Source organism: Scyliorhinus torazame, chromosome 22 (assembly GCF_047496885.1).
Source record: "Scyliorhinus torazame isolate Kashiwa2021f chromosome 22, sScyTor2.1, whole genome shotgun sequence".
NCBI lineage: Eukaryota > Metazoa > Chordata > Chondrichthyes > Carcharhiniformes > Scyliorhinidae > Scyliorhinus > Scyliorhinus torazame.
This window is the reverse complement of record NC_092728.1, coordinates 41,124,442-41,139,220: the sequence shown is the minus strand read 5'-3', so window position 1 is coordinate 41,139,220 and position 14,779 is coordinate 41,124,442. Positions and strand designations below refer to the sequence as shown.

Below are 14,779 nucleotides of genomic sequence, written 5' to 3'. Positions count from 1 at the left end.
CCCGCCCAAGGTGTTTAGAAAAGATAGGAAAGGGGGAGGGGTAGTAGTGTTGGTTAAGGAGAGCATTGCTGTGCTGGAGAAGGAGGATGTCCCAGAGGATTCAAAGACAGAATCAATTTGGCTCAAGCTAAGGAGCAAAAAGGGTAGAATAACATTGTATAGACCTCCAGCTAGTGAGAAAGTGTAGAAGAACACATCTGCAGGGAAATTACAGAGAAGCAAAGAGTATAGAGTAGTTTTAATGGGGGACTTTAATTACCCAAATGTAAACTGGGGCAGTGATAGAGTAAAGGGCGGAGAGGGACATTTCCTAGATTGATCCAGGAAACTGTTCCACTGCAGTTTGTGTCCAGTCCAACAAGAAAGGATGCACTGCTGGAGCTGGATCTTGGAAATGGGTGGGCCAAGTAGATCAAGCGTCAGTTGGGAACATTTAGGAGACAGTGACCATTGTATTGTAAGGTTTAGGATGATGATAGAAAAGAACAATAGGCAATCCAATAATTAACTGGGTGGGGAGCTGACTTCAATGGAGCAAGAACGGAGCTGGGCCGGTGAGACTGAAATGAAAGGTTGATGGGAAAAACTGCAGCTGAACAATGGGCTACCTCCAAAACAGAAATGGTCCAGACACAGTCAATGTATATTCCCTTAAAAGAGGAAGGTAGGGCAAACAAATCCAGAGCTCCTGGATGAGAAAGGAGACAGAAATTAAGGTGAGGAAGAAAAACTGTTCTTATGACAAGTGTCAGGTAGATAATAGTGAGAACCAAGAGGAAAACAGAAGGTTCAGAGGGGAGAAGAAAAAACACATTAGGAAGCAAAGAGGGAGTGTGAGAAAATACTGACAGCCAACGTAAATGGGAATCTCAAAGTCTTCTATAGGCACATAAATAGTAACATTGTGATTATAGCAGGCGAAGAGGCTGATGAGGGACCGAAGAGGGAATTTACGCATAGAGGCTGGGGGTATGGCTGAGATTTGTCTTTACCAAGGAGGTAGATGCGACCCAGGACAAGATGACAGTCGAGGAAAGTCCATACAACTGGAATCAAAATTGACAAGGAGGAAGAGTTGAATAGACTGTCGGTATTGAACGTTGACAAGGCACCGGGACAGGGTGAGATGCATCCAAGGATACTGAAGGAAGTAAGAATGGAAATAGCTGGTCACTGGCCATAATCTTCCAGTCTTCTGGAAACTCAAGAGAGGTGACAGGGAACTGCAAATGCTGCACCCTTGTTCAAAAAAGGTTGTGAAGATAAACCCAGAAATTACAGGCTAGCCAGTTCAACATCAGTGGTGGGAAAGCTTCGAGAAACAATTATTTGGGATAGAATTAGTAGTAACATGGAAAAATGTAGGTTGATAGGAAGAAACAGCATGGATTTCAAAATTGTGTTGAACTAACTTGCTGGAGTTTTTTGAGGTAACAGAAAGGGTTGATTAGGGTAATGCTGTTGATGTGATTTACTTGGACTTTCAGAAGGCATTTGATACACACAACAGGCTTATGAGAAAATGTATAACTCATGGAATAAAATATCAGAGAATCACAGAATTCCTACAGTGCAGAAGGAAGCCATTTGGCCCATTGAGTCTGCACTGCCTCTCTGAAAGAGCACCCGATCGAGGTTCCGCCAGTATGTCCTTCCACCTTCAATGATCGATGCACATGAATCCAACAGACATGGTTAAGGACGAATGTCGGGTGGAAACCTCAGTTGAGAGAGAAAGAAAACATACCAGAAGTGTTGGTATGGAAGGCAGTTCAAATGTCAGCAAAACTAAGGAGTTGTTCATCGACTTCAGGAAGTATCGTACGCACCCCTGTCTACATCAATGGTGCCGAGGTGGAGATGGTTGACAGCTTCACCAACAATCTGTCCTGGTCCACCCACACGAGGATACCACCAAGAAAGCACAACAGCACCTATAATTCCTCCGGAAACTAAGGAAATCCTGATTGTCCACATTGACTCTTACCAATTGTTACAAATGCACGATAGAAATCTGGCTGCATCACAGTCTAGTATGGCAAATCACCGGCCCAAGAGCCATAAGAAACTACAGAGAGCCGTGAACACAGCCCAGTCCATCACGCGGACCTGCCTCCCATCCACTGACTCTGTCTACACCTCCCGCTGCCTGGGGAAAGTGGGCAGCATAATCAAAGATCACTCCCACCTGGCTTACTCACTCTTACAACTTTGTTCATTGGGCAGGAGATACAGAAGTCTGAGAACACGCACTAACAGATTCAAAGACAGCTTCTTCCCCGCTGTTACCAGACTCCTGAATGACCCTCTTATGGACTGAACTGATCTCTTCACGCATCTTCTCTACTGAGTCATACTGCACTCCATATGCTCACCGGATGTCTGTGTTTATGTATGTATATTGTGTATTTATGTATGTCCTGTGTTTTTTTTCATGTATGGAATGATCTGTCTGGACTGTACACAGAACAATACTTTTCACTGTACCTCGGTACACGTGACAATAAAACCAATCCAATCCAATCCAGAGTGAAAGGAGTAATTGTTCGATGCGAGAGGCTCAGTCGGGCTGAGGGTGGTGGTGGTGGATGGGGACTGTTCAGGGTTGGGGGATTTATGAAGTTTGATGCTGTGGAGGAAAGAACTTGAGAGGAGGTGAGGTCAGTGATAGACTTGGAGATGATGGCTTGATGTTTGGTGGTGGAAGATGGGAGGAGGTGCCTGAGAATTGGCGTTTAGCCTCGACTAAATAGCGGCATCTAGATGGAGGCTTGGTAGAGTTCTATTGTGAACTGGGTAAATAAGTGTGGAAAGGAAGTTAATATGAGGATTAGTTGCCCGCTTAGAGAATACATTTACATTGAAGATTTACATTGTATATGGTAGGACGATCCTTATGCTCTCTCCCACCACATGTTGGGGCACCAGCAGGTGATGTCCTACTTTATCAATTTTCACGATTGAGTTTCCGCCACTAGCCATTTCAAAAGGGGCAGAGAAAAGTTGAAAAAGTGTTGCCCTTGAGCTGCTATTGGGCATCTCCCAGTAGATAGCAGGAGAACTGCACAGAAAGTTCAAGGAGTAAATCACCTGCCCACCTCTAGGAGGCAAGCAGCCTGCGGAAATATGTATAGAAATAAAGCTGGGTTGGGGGGGGTGAGATGGGGTCGCTGAGGGGGTGACTCTTCCAGCACTGTAGCACAAGTGATTAGTACTGTGGCTTCACAGCGCCAGGGTCCCAGGTTCGATTCCCTGCTGGGTCTCTGTGCGGAGTCTGCACATCCTCCCCGTGTCTGCGTGGGTTTCCTCCGAGTGCTCCGGTTTCCTCCCACAGTCCAAACACGTGCGGGTTAGGTGGATTGGCCATGATAAATTGCCCTTAGTGACCAAAGAAGGTTAGGAGGGGTTACGGGATAGGGTTACAGGGATAGGGCTTAAGTGGGTCGGTGCAGACTCGATGGGCCGAATGGCCTCCTTCTGCACTGTATGTATCTATGTGTCTATCTATCTACATTAATATTAGTTGCTATTAAAGAACAGGCACTTGCTAAAGCATGCTGGGAATGCTTGACTATATTTTAACACTGCTTTTAAACGAAACTTAGAAGGTCAGGTAACATAAACAAAATACTGCTTAGTATTTTGGACTCGGCCTTATTATGATAACACATTGTCCTCCGAAAGATAACAAATGCGTACGGGAATTGTTTTTAAACAAAGGGCAAAACATTCATATTTCCTCTTGCGTATGTTCACAAGGTTTTATCTCTTCAAAGTTGTTTATTTCACACTATAAATACAATGGTTTTCAACTGTATAATTCAGAGTACTGTGCAATGGCTATTTAGCCAGACCACGGCCCTCTCCGCAAATATTTGTGTCAAATAAATTTCCTGAATCGAAGCTCGAAGAATTTGTCTTTATTATAATTTCCATGACAATAAGCGAGTGTAAAATAGGTAGGATAAAGTTCAAGTCTCTGTCATTACTTTGATCTGCGCAGGTGAAGATTGCTACCAACCTGGTACTGTTGCTGGAGGTGAATCAGTTTTCTCAGCCTCCTCAAAACTGGAATCAGCAGAAGGAATGGTGTTGATGTTGAATGGAGACATCCTGATAGTGATTGACTACAAAGACAAAGAGAGTAAGATTCAGAAGCACCCAGAACTTGTACTCTTTCCAGATGGTCTACCTGGATCTACTTGGGTTAAAATCCTCTTCTCCCAAAGGTTCTTCTTGAGATTTTCTCCAAATCCCAACTAATAACTCTAAACCAAGATTAAATTTGCTTCACATTCCAACTTCATTCGTTCGAGGCCAGCATTTGTTACCCATCCCTAATTGCCCTTAAACATATGGCTTATTAGGCCACTTCAGTGGGTCAATCGCATTGCATTGTGGGCTAGGAGTCACATGTCGGACAGGCTGGGTAAGGACAACATATTATCTTCCATTAGTGAAACTGATATGCTTTTATGACAATTGACAATGGTTTCATGGTCATCTTTAGACTTCTAATTCCAGTTTTTTATTGAATTCAAATTACACCGTCTGCTGTGATGGGATTCGAACCCTGGATCCCAGAGCATTACCCTTGGTCTCTGGATAACTAGTCCAGTGACAACACCACTATGTCATACCACTATGTCACCGCCTCCCCAATATTTGATGTAATGAAACAGAAACTAAAGAGCTACAGAGGAAGAGCAAGGGTGTAAATCTACAGAAAAAAATGAACATACAGAATGAGGTTCAACATTGTAATCTAATCAAGAATTTCAACTGTAAGCTTCGCTGACAATTAGCTGAGTGTTTCTTCACTGCAGGATAAGGAACTTCCAATTCTGGTTTATGACACCTTGTTAGAAATATCAGTTCAAAGTACCAGAACAGAAATTGATAAAAACAGAACCCGAAGATAATGTTCTTCACCCCAATTGGGGTGTCAGGGAGCCACTCACAGTCTGACCTGCAGTCCACCACACAAAGGGCAAATTGGCCCAGTTAAAGCCAGGCCTAGACACAGCTATAGCTGGATCACTGCTGGACCTGGGGCTTGGGCCTAGTGAGCCTCTGCTGGCAGGGGCACAAGTGGAGGATAGAAAGAGCACAGAGACAGCAGCAGCTCCTCCCTGACAGGCAGTGGTCCCGGTGGCTGATACCTGCTCAGGCTAAAACCAAGACCTGCTCCTCCAGAGCTGACCTCCAGTTCCCCATCAGCCCAACCTCCGGCTACGGTGCTCTGCACAAGAATCACTGCGTCGAGGCCGCCGTCCCCACCTACCAACTGTTGTCAAGATCCCAAGGCTGGAGAGTAACATAACCCAGGACAGGAAGACCCGCATCAGCCCCACCATCCTCAGCTCTCCATCAAAGATGACGAGGAGCTCAGCAAACTGCCAGGACGACTCACCATAACCCAGGGAAGAGTCCTGGCCGACATCCAGGCCGTGTTGTAAACAGGACACCCCAGCAAGGTATAAGGACAAGCTCTTGGAAAAGATTGGGAGGGAGGGGATCTATGATTGGAGGAGTTGTTGCAGCAACATGGAAGCGACGTTGGTTGATTTACCAGCTCGACGTGCCCAGAATCTCACGAGATGCCGCGATCTGGATCTTGCCCTCGCACCTCCAAAACAATACTAAATCTACACTGATGCCACTTTCCAGAACTTGGCTCACAGCCTTGAATTGTCTGACATTTGAAGTGCTCATCCACATATTTTTTTAAATGTGAGGTTTCTCACCTCTACTTCCAAAGAACAAAAAGCAATACAGCACAGGAACAGGCCCTTCGGCCCTCCAAGCCTGTGTTGTCCATGGTACCTGCCTAAACTAAAACCGTATGCACTTACAGAGTCCGTATCCTTCCATTCCCACCCTATTCTTATATTTGTCTAGATTCCCCTTAAATGCCGCTATCGTACCTACTCCCATCACCTCCCCAGGCAGCGGGTTCCATAAATTTACCACCCTCTGTGTAAAAAGCTTGCCTCGCACATCTGTTCTAAACTTTTCCCCATGCACTTTGAACCTATGTCCCCTAGTACTTGACTCTCCTACCCTAGGAAAGAGCATCTGACTATCCACTCTGTCCATGCCACTCATAATCTTGTATACCTCTATCAGGTCGCCTCTCAACTTCCGTCATTCCAGTGAGAACAGACCGGGTTTATTTAACCTCTCGTCATAGCTAATGCCCTCCATACCAGGCAACATCCTAGTAAACCGCTTCTGTACGCTCTCCATAGCATCCACATCCTTCTGGTAGTGTGGCAACCAGAATTGTACACAATATTCCAAATGAGGCCTAACTAAGGTTCTGTACAGCTGCAACATGACTTGCCAATTTTTAGATTCAATATCCCGACTGATGAAGGCCAGCATGCCATATGCCTTCTTGACCACCTTATCCACACGCATTGCCACTTTCAGTGATCGATAGACACGCACACCCAGATCTCTCTGCCTGTCAGTACTCGCAAGAGTTCTACCATTTATTGTGCAATTCCTACATGCATTGGACCTTCCAAAGTGCATTACCTCACACTTGTCCGGATTAAACTCCATCTGCCGTTTCTCTGCTCAAGACTCCAACCAGTTTATATCCTGCTGTATCCTCTGACAATCCTCTTCACTATTCACAACTCCACCAATTTTTGTGCCATCTGCAAACTTACTAATCAGACCAGCTACATTTTCTTCCAAATCGTTTATATACACTACGAACAACAAAAGTCCCAGAACTGATCCCTGTGGAACACCGCTAGTCACAGCCTTCCATTCAGAAAAGCATCCTTCTACTGCTACTCTCTGTCTTCTGTGCCCAAGCCAGTTCTGTATCCAACTTGCCAGCTCTCTGCTGATCCCATCTGACTTTGCCTTTTGTACCAGTCTACCATGAGGTACCTTGTCAAAGCCTTTACTGAAGTCCATGTATACAACATCTACTGCCTTTCCCTCATCTATCATCTTTGTCACTTCCTCGAAAAATTCGATCAAATTAGTGAGGCACGACCTCCCCTTCACAAAACCATGCTGTCCATCACTAATAAGTCCATTTGTTTCCAAATGTGAGTAAATCCTATCTCTAAGAATCTTTTCCAATAATTTCCCTACCACTGACATTAGGCTCTCCGGCCTATAATTTCCTGGATTATCCCTGCTACCCTTCTTAAAACAGTGGAACAACATTGGCTACTCTCCAGTCCTCTGAAACTTCACCTGTAGCCAATGAGGATACAAAGATTACTGTCAAGGCCCCAGCAATTTCCTCCCTTGCCTCCCTCAGTATTCTGGGGTAGTTCCCATCAGGCCTGGGGCCTTATCTACTTTAATGCTGTTTAAGATGCCCAACACCTCCTAAGCAGTGCATTCCTGACTCCCACCATCCTCGGGGTGAAAAAGATCTTTCCTCAAATCCCCTATCAACCTCCTGCCCCTCACCTTAAAATTATGCACCCTCGTTTGACCCTTCAACTAAGGGGAAAGATTGCTTCCTATCCACCCTGCCATGGGAATGTCACTTTAAGAACTTTTTGTCTTCTCAAGTAGCTACACCAAGTGATCCCCACCAAGCCTTCGACTATGACGCTCTTTCTCCTTATCCTCAGCACTATCCTCATACTGTACGTTTCCCTTTACATCCGCCAATTTTAACTGACTGTCATGTTTCATGGCCATTTTCTGAAGTTTAAACTCGCTCTCTTTTTCCCTTTCCTCTCTATCTCTTTCTCTCTCTTTTTCTTTTTCCTCTCTATCTCTTTCTCTCTCTTTTTCTTTTTCCTGATCTGTACCTCCCTTTCTCTTTCTTGTTGTTCTGCTAGGGCTATTCTTTCTTTTTCGCTCATTTTGTATTCAAGCTGCTTTAATTCTTTTTCATGTTTAATCTGTAACTGAATTTTTGACATTTCTAATGGGTCAGACTGTATCTCAGACAATTTTAAATGCTCAGCTACCGCCGTAAGTACCTCTTCTTTTCGTATGCTGTCAGGTACCGTTAACTGCAATGTTTTTGCCATATCTAAAAGCCTTTTTTCAGTCTCTGTCTGTAAGGTACTGCGTGTGACCTTCTCTACCCCCAAAAACCTCTGAGCCTCTGAAAGAGCCATTGTCCACAACACACTCCCTAATTAAACTGGAATACCACACCTGAAAAGCAAACAGAAATATGCTCACCCCTCACTGACTTTAAGTTCACTAAGCCAACCCAATCACGAAAGATAGACTTTTACCCCACAAGCCCCCAATGTATTATGGGCCAGGGTTTAGAGAACACCAAAGTATATCATGGAGTTCACCTGACCCACAACTTTTAATAGATTTTGGTTATGGGGAGCACAAGAGCCCACTTTACAGGTGTGATGTAACAGAGATCTAAAGTATGTTTAAACAAAAACAATGTTTATTTTATGAATCCAGATAACATTTATAAACACACAGTAAACATCTTATCAACTACCAATCATAGATTATCATAGAATTTACAGTGCAGAAGGAGGCCATTCGGCCCATCGAGTCTGCACCGGCTCTTACCAATACTGATAATCCCCACAGATACAATACTCTATAGGTAACCTAATAACTTTCCTAACAACATCCATAAGTCAAAACCCTTTTTAATAAAGACAGTAGGTTTGCATTCCTTACAGAAACAAGTATTACGTTGAAATCATCAAGTGATCTGGAGACGTTCTTTAGTAGGCAAAGAGAGAAATCAAAATACACCTTCTTGCTTGAATGCAGCTCCCCAACTGAAAGCAAAACCAAGACACAAAGCAGCTTCCAGCTCAAAACGAAAGTAAAAGACAGAATGACATTCCAGCTCCACCCACACAATGACATCACTGCAGATATTTGATAAACACCCATTTCTTAAAGGGACCCGCACATGACACTTGGCATGAGTGGATTTTACCAGAAATTTGTGCTAAACTTTAGCAGTATGGTCGCTCCCTTGATGGACTTGCTAAAGAAGCGTAGCAAATTTCATTTGACAGTGGAGCGTCAACTGGCATTTGGTGGCCTGAAGTCTGTGTTGACCACTGCTTCTGTGTTGGCCATCGCATCATTGTTGATGCGAGTGATGTGGGCGTAGATGCGGTGTTTTTACAAGAAGACAACAAAGGATTAGAGCGGCCCATTGGTTATTTTTCGAAGAAATTAAATACGCACCAGAAGAAGTATTCAACGAGCTTGATGCTGGCTTTGCAACATTTTCAAATTTATATTACCAGCAATCCATCTGAAACAATTATATATACTGATCATAACCATTGATGTTTTCTGAGTGATTCCTGCATAAAAATGCAAGACTGTTTTGATGGAGTTTATTGTTTATTGTTACAGTCATTTCAATAATAAATGTGCCAGGACGAGAAAACGTGATAGCCGATGCTTTGTCACAAATGTGATGAAGAGAAGCAGGTTCGGTGGAGGAAGAAGAACTAAAATGGACTATGTTATTATAAATGTTTGCGTGTTTTGTTTTGTTAAACAAAAAAGTATATTTACTGTCAATGGTGTTTATAAAAAAGTAAAAAGATGAAAAATGAAACATCTTAAAGTTGATGGTTTATTTTATTTTATTGGGGGGGGAAGTGTCATGGGAATGACACTTTAAGAAATGTTTGTCTTCTCAAGTGGCTGCAGTGATGTCATTGTGTGGGTGGAGCTGGGCTCAGGCTCTGCTTTATACTTTCGTTTTGAGCTGGAAGCTGTTTATGGCTGTGCGTTTTAGTTTTGTTTTCAGTTAGAGAGCTGCATTCAAACCAAGGAGGTGTATTTTGGTTTCTCTCTCTTCATGCTAAAGAATGTCTCCAGATCACCTGATGATTTCAAAGTAATACCTGTTTCTGTAAGGAATGCAAACCTAGGGCGAGATTCTCCGACCCCCCGCCGGGTCGGAGAATCGCCGGGGGCTGGTGTGAATCCCGCCCCCGCCGGTTGCTGAATTCTCCGGCACCGGATATTCGGCGGGGGCGGGAATCGCGCCGCGCCGGTTGGCGGGGCCCGCCCCGCGATTCTCCGGCCCGGATGAGCCGAAGTCCCGCTGCTAAAATGCCTGTCCTGCCAGCGTAGAGTAAACCACCTACCTTACCAGCGGGACAAGGCGGCGCGGGCGGGCTCCGGGGCCCTGGGGAGGGGGGCGTGGGGCGATCTGGCCCCGGGGGTGCCCCCACGGTGGCCTGGCCTGCGATCGGGGCCCACCGATCCGCGGGCGGGCGTGTGGCGTGGGGGCACTCTTTTCCTTCCGCCTTCACCACGGTCTCCACCATGGCGGAGGCGGAAGAGACTCCCTCCACTGTGCATGCGCGGGAATGCCGTCAGCGGCCGCTAACGCTCCCGCGCATGTGCCGCCCGGAGATGTCATTTCCGCGCCAGCTGGCAGAGCACTAAAGGCCTTTTCCGCCAGCTAGCGGGGCGGAAGTTAGTCCGGCGCGGGCCTAGCCCCTTAAGGTTGGGGCTCGGCCCCCCCAAGATGCGGAGCATTCAGCACCTTTGGGGCGGCGCGATGCCCGACTGATTTGCGCCGTTTTGGGCGCCAGTCAGCGGACATCGCGCCGATACCGGAGAATTTTGCCCCCGATGTCTTTGTTAAAAAGGGTCTTTGACTTATGGATGTTCTTAGGAAAATTACTAAGGGTTGCCTCTCGAGTACTGTATCTTTTTTTTGGGTGGGGGGGAACAGTGTTGGTAGTTGATAACATGTTTACTGTGAGTTTATAAAATGTTAACTGAATTCATAAAATAAACAAAAACATTATTTTTGTTTAAAAATACTTTAGATCTCTGTTGCATCACACCTGTAAAGTGGGCCCTTGTGCTCCCCATAACCAAAATCTATTAAAAGTTGTGGTTCAGGTGAACTCCATGATATACTTTGGTGTTCTCTTGCCCATAATACATAACCCTCATAATCATCTACACCTCAGTCAGGTCCCCCATCAGCCTTCTCTGCTCTAAAGAAAACAACCCCTGCCTTTCCACCCTTTCAGGATAGCTCAAACGCTCCATCCCAGGTAACAACCTGGTGAATCTTCTCTGCATCCATTCCAGTGTAATCACATCCTTCCGATAGTGAAGCAACTGGAACTGCACACAGTACTCCAGCTGTGGCCTAAGCAATGTTTGGTACAGATCCAACATAACCTTTGCCGCTGTCTTCATGGTAGAAGATAATAAAATATTTCCAAAAATTACAGTTAATGCAGAGGAACCTGGTGCAATAACCATCACTAGGGAGATGGCATTGAATAAACTGATGGGATTAAAGGCAGATAAGTCTCTGGGACCTGACAGCCTGCACACTAGGGTATTAAAGGAGGTGGCAGCAGAGATCGTGGATGCATTGGTTATGATATTTCAGAATTCTCTGGATTTTGGAAGGATCCAGGGTGATTGGAAAAACGCTTTCTTCCAAGATGCCTCACCTCACACATTTTAGGGTTAAATTCCATCTGCCACTGATCTGTCCATCTCACCAACCCGTCTCTATTTTACTGCAGCCTGAGACCTTCGTCCTCACTACTAACCACCCTGCCAATCTTCCTCACTACTAACCACCCTGCCAATCTTCCTCACTACTAACCACCCTGCCAATCTTCCTCACTACTAACCACCCTGCCAATCTTCCTCACTACTAACCACCCTGCCAATCTTCCTCACTACTAACCACCCTGCCAATCTTCCTCACTACTAACCACCCTGCCAATCTTCCTCACTACTAACCACCCTGCCAATCTTCCTCACTACTAACCACCCTGCCAATCTTCCTCACTACTAACCACCCTGCCAATCTTCCTCACTACTAACCACCCTGCCAATCTTCCTCACTACTAACCACCCTGCCAATCTTCCTCACTACTAACCACCCTGCCAATCTTCCTCACTACTAACCACCCTGCCAATCTTCATGTCACCCGCAAACTTACTTATCATTCCCCCCCAACATTTTCATCTCTATCGTTTATGTATATCACGAACAATAAGGAACCTAACACCCTGTAGACACCAGTCTCTAGTCACACAAACAGCCTTCTACCACCACCCTCTGTCTCCTATCACCAATTTACCCTGTATCCCATATGTATTTGCCTTCTTTATCAGTCTCCCATGTGGAACTGTCTCAAAGGCTTTACTGAAATCCATTTAAACTACACCAACTGCATGACCCTCATCTACACACCCCATCACCTCCTCCAAAAATTCAATCAAAAATTTGTTAGTCATGACTCCGACAAAACCATGCTGACTATCCCTAAACAAACCTTGCCTCTCCAAGTGGAGATTAATTCTCTCCAGAATTTTCTCCAATAGTTTCCCTACCACTGATGTGAGACTTGCTGGTCTGTAAAAGTGGAACTACACTAGCTACCCTCCAATCCTCTGTCACCTCTCCTGTGACCAGAGAAGAATTAAAAATTTGCGTCAGAGCTCCTGTAGTTTCCCCCCTTGCCTCCCACAGCAGCCTGGGATACAACTCATCTGGGCCTGGGGATTTGTCCATCTTTCAGCCCGCCAAAACCTCCAATATCTATCTCCTATGTCAAACTGTTCAAGAACCTCACAGTCCCTCTCGCCGAATTCTGTACCTACATCCTTCTCCCGAGTGAAGACAGATGTAAAGTACTCGTTCAACACCTTACCAGTGTCCTCCAGCTCCACCCACAGATTCCCTCTTGGTCACTAATGGGCCCTACTCTTTCCCTGGTTATCCTCGTCCCTTTAATATACTTGTAGAATATTTTGGGATTCTCCCTATCTGACCTGCCAGTGCTTTTTTCATGCCCCTCTTTACTCTCCTAATTACATCTTAAGTTTCCCTCCCTGCTCTTCCTATACTCCACTGAGGCATCTACTGATTTGCCCCCTTTGTACCTGCTAAAATCCTCTCTTTACATTCTTATCCATCCTGAATATTCTGAGACATTCAGGGATCTCTGGGCTTGGTGTTCCTACATTTCACCCTAAAGGGAACTTGTTGGGTCTATACTCACCCCATTTCCTTTTTGAATGCTCCCTCACTGCTCTGTTGTAAATTTTCCCACAAGAAGCAGGGGCGGAATTCTCCGCAATCGGCGCGATGTCCGCCGACCGGCGCCAAAAACGGCACGAATCAGTCCGGCATCGCGCCACACCAAAGGTGCGGAATCCTCCCCACCTTGAGCGGCCGAGCCCTAACCTTGAGGGGCTAGGCCCGCGCCGGACTGATTTCCGCCCCGCCAGCTGGCGGGAAAGGCCTTTGATGCCCCGCCAGCTGGCGCGAAACTGACTTTGCCGGACGGTGCATGCGCAGGAGCGTCAGTGGCCGATCACGGCATCCCCGCGCATGCGCAGTGGAGGGGGTCTCTTCATCCTCCGCCATGGTGGAGACCATGGTGAAGGTGGAAGGAAAAGAGTGCCCCCACTGCACAGGCCCGCCCGCGGATCGGTGGGCCCCGATCACAGGCCAGGCCACTGTGGGGGCACCCCCCAGGGCCAGATCGCCCAGCGCCCCCCCCAGGACCCCGGAGCCCGCCCGCGCCGCCTTGTCCCACCGGTAAGGTAGGTGGTTTAATCCACGCTGGCGGGACAGGCATTCCAGCAGCGGGTCTTCGGCCCATCCGGGCCGGAGAATCACCGGGGGGGGGGGGCCCGCCAACCGGCACGGCGCGATTCCCGCCCCCGCCGAATATCCAGTGCCGGAGAATTCGGCAACCGGCGGGGGCGGGATTCACGGGAAATCTGCCTTCTCCCAATCCAAATTGTTTTTTGCTGACCATCTTTTTCCTTTTCCGTAACAAACTTAAGCCGCACTATGTTGTAATCGCTATCACTAAAATGCTCCCCCACTGCCACTCAAGAACCTGCCCTACTTCATTCCCCAGAATTAGATCCAGCACTGCACCGTCCCTTGTTGGGCCTTCTACATATTGACATAAAAAGCTCTCCTGAATACATTTCAAGAAATCCGCCCCCTCTAAACCCTTTACAATTTGACTATCCCAATGAATGTTGGGTAAGTTGAAATCCCCGAATATAATCATTATTATTTTTACATATCTCAGTGAATTGACTACATATCTGCTCCTCAATTTCCCGCTGACTGTTTGTGGGCCTAGAATACGCTCCCAGTAATGTGAGTGCCACCTTGTTATTCCTAGATTCTACCCACAAGTCCTCATTTGAAGACCCTTCCAAGATATCGTCGCTCCTTACTACATCTCATCCAATCCAACTGACCCTCACACTAACCATCCAACTGAACCACACTCACACTCTAAATATTAAACTCTCCATAACACGTTAACTATCCAACTCTACTACACACAGACATTTACTGGCTGGATGTCCACACCTCAAATACACACTGGCACTCACAAGTGGAAAGTTCACTCTGCTAACAGACTAACTCATTCTTTCACTGTGTTAATATTCACAATTCAACAACTTGCAGACTTCTACCGATCTAATATAAGAACCCCCCTGACTCACGGGCAGAATGGAGTTCCACTGCTGGACAGCCAAACTGAAGGAGCACAATATATTGTTCTTACCTGACTGTGGATAGTAAAGGTGTGTGCTGTAAATACCTCAACAGGCAGTCAATATTTATACTGATTCTCAGTGGTCAAAGTATTGTGCTGGCTGTGCACTTGTAACTTGTAATCAAACCATATCAGCTTCCCAATTAATATTTACCCAACTCTCCTGATAACTGGATAGAGACAAGATAAAAGTTTGGTGCTCTCATTGATTTCTACAGGGTTACTGGGCTGTTAATCACTGAATTGTGACA

The 14,779-nt window shown here is 46.0% G+C and overlaps 1 protein-coding gene across 2 annotated transcripts in view; it reads right to left on the bottom strand.

The window, feature by feature from the left end:
- LOC140399033 (sodium-dependent phosphate transport protein 2C-like) overlaps positions 1 to 14,552 on the bottom strand; it is a 233,003-nt gene extending 218,451 nt beyond the window's left edge. For both annotated transcript variants that reach the window (XM_072488096.1, XM_072488097.1), the window contains exons 1-2: positions 14,538 to 14,552; positions 4,022 to 4,127 (exon numbers count right to left, since the gene is read on the bottom strand). In XM_072488096.1, coding sequence (XP_072344197.1) covers positions 4,022 to 4,112 — 91 coding nt within the window. In that variant the 5' untranslated portion in view covers positions 4,113 to 4,127; positions 14,538 to 14,552. The remainder of the gene's footprint in view (positions 1 to 4,021; positions 4,128 to 14,537) is intronic.
- Positions 14,553 to 14,779: the final 227 nt, after the last annotated feature.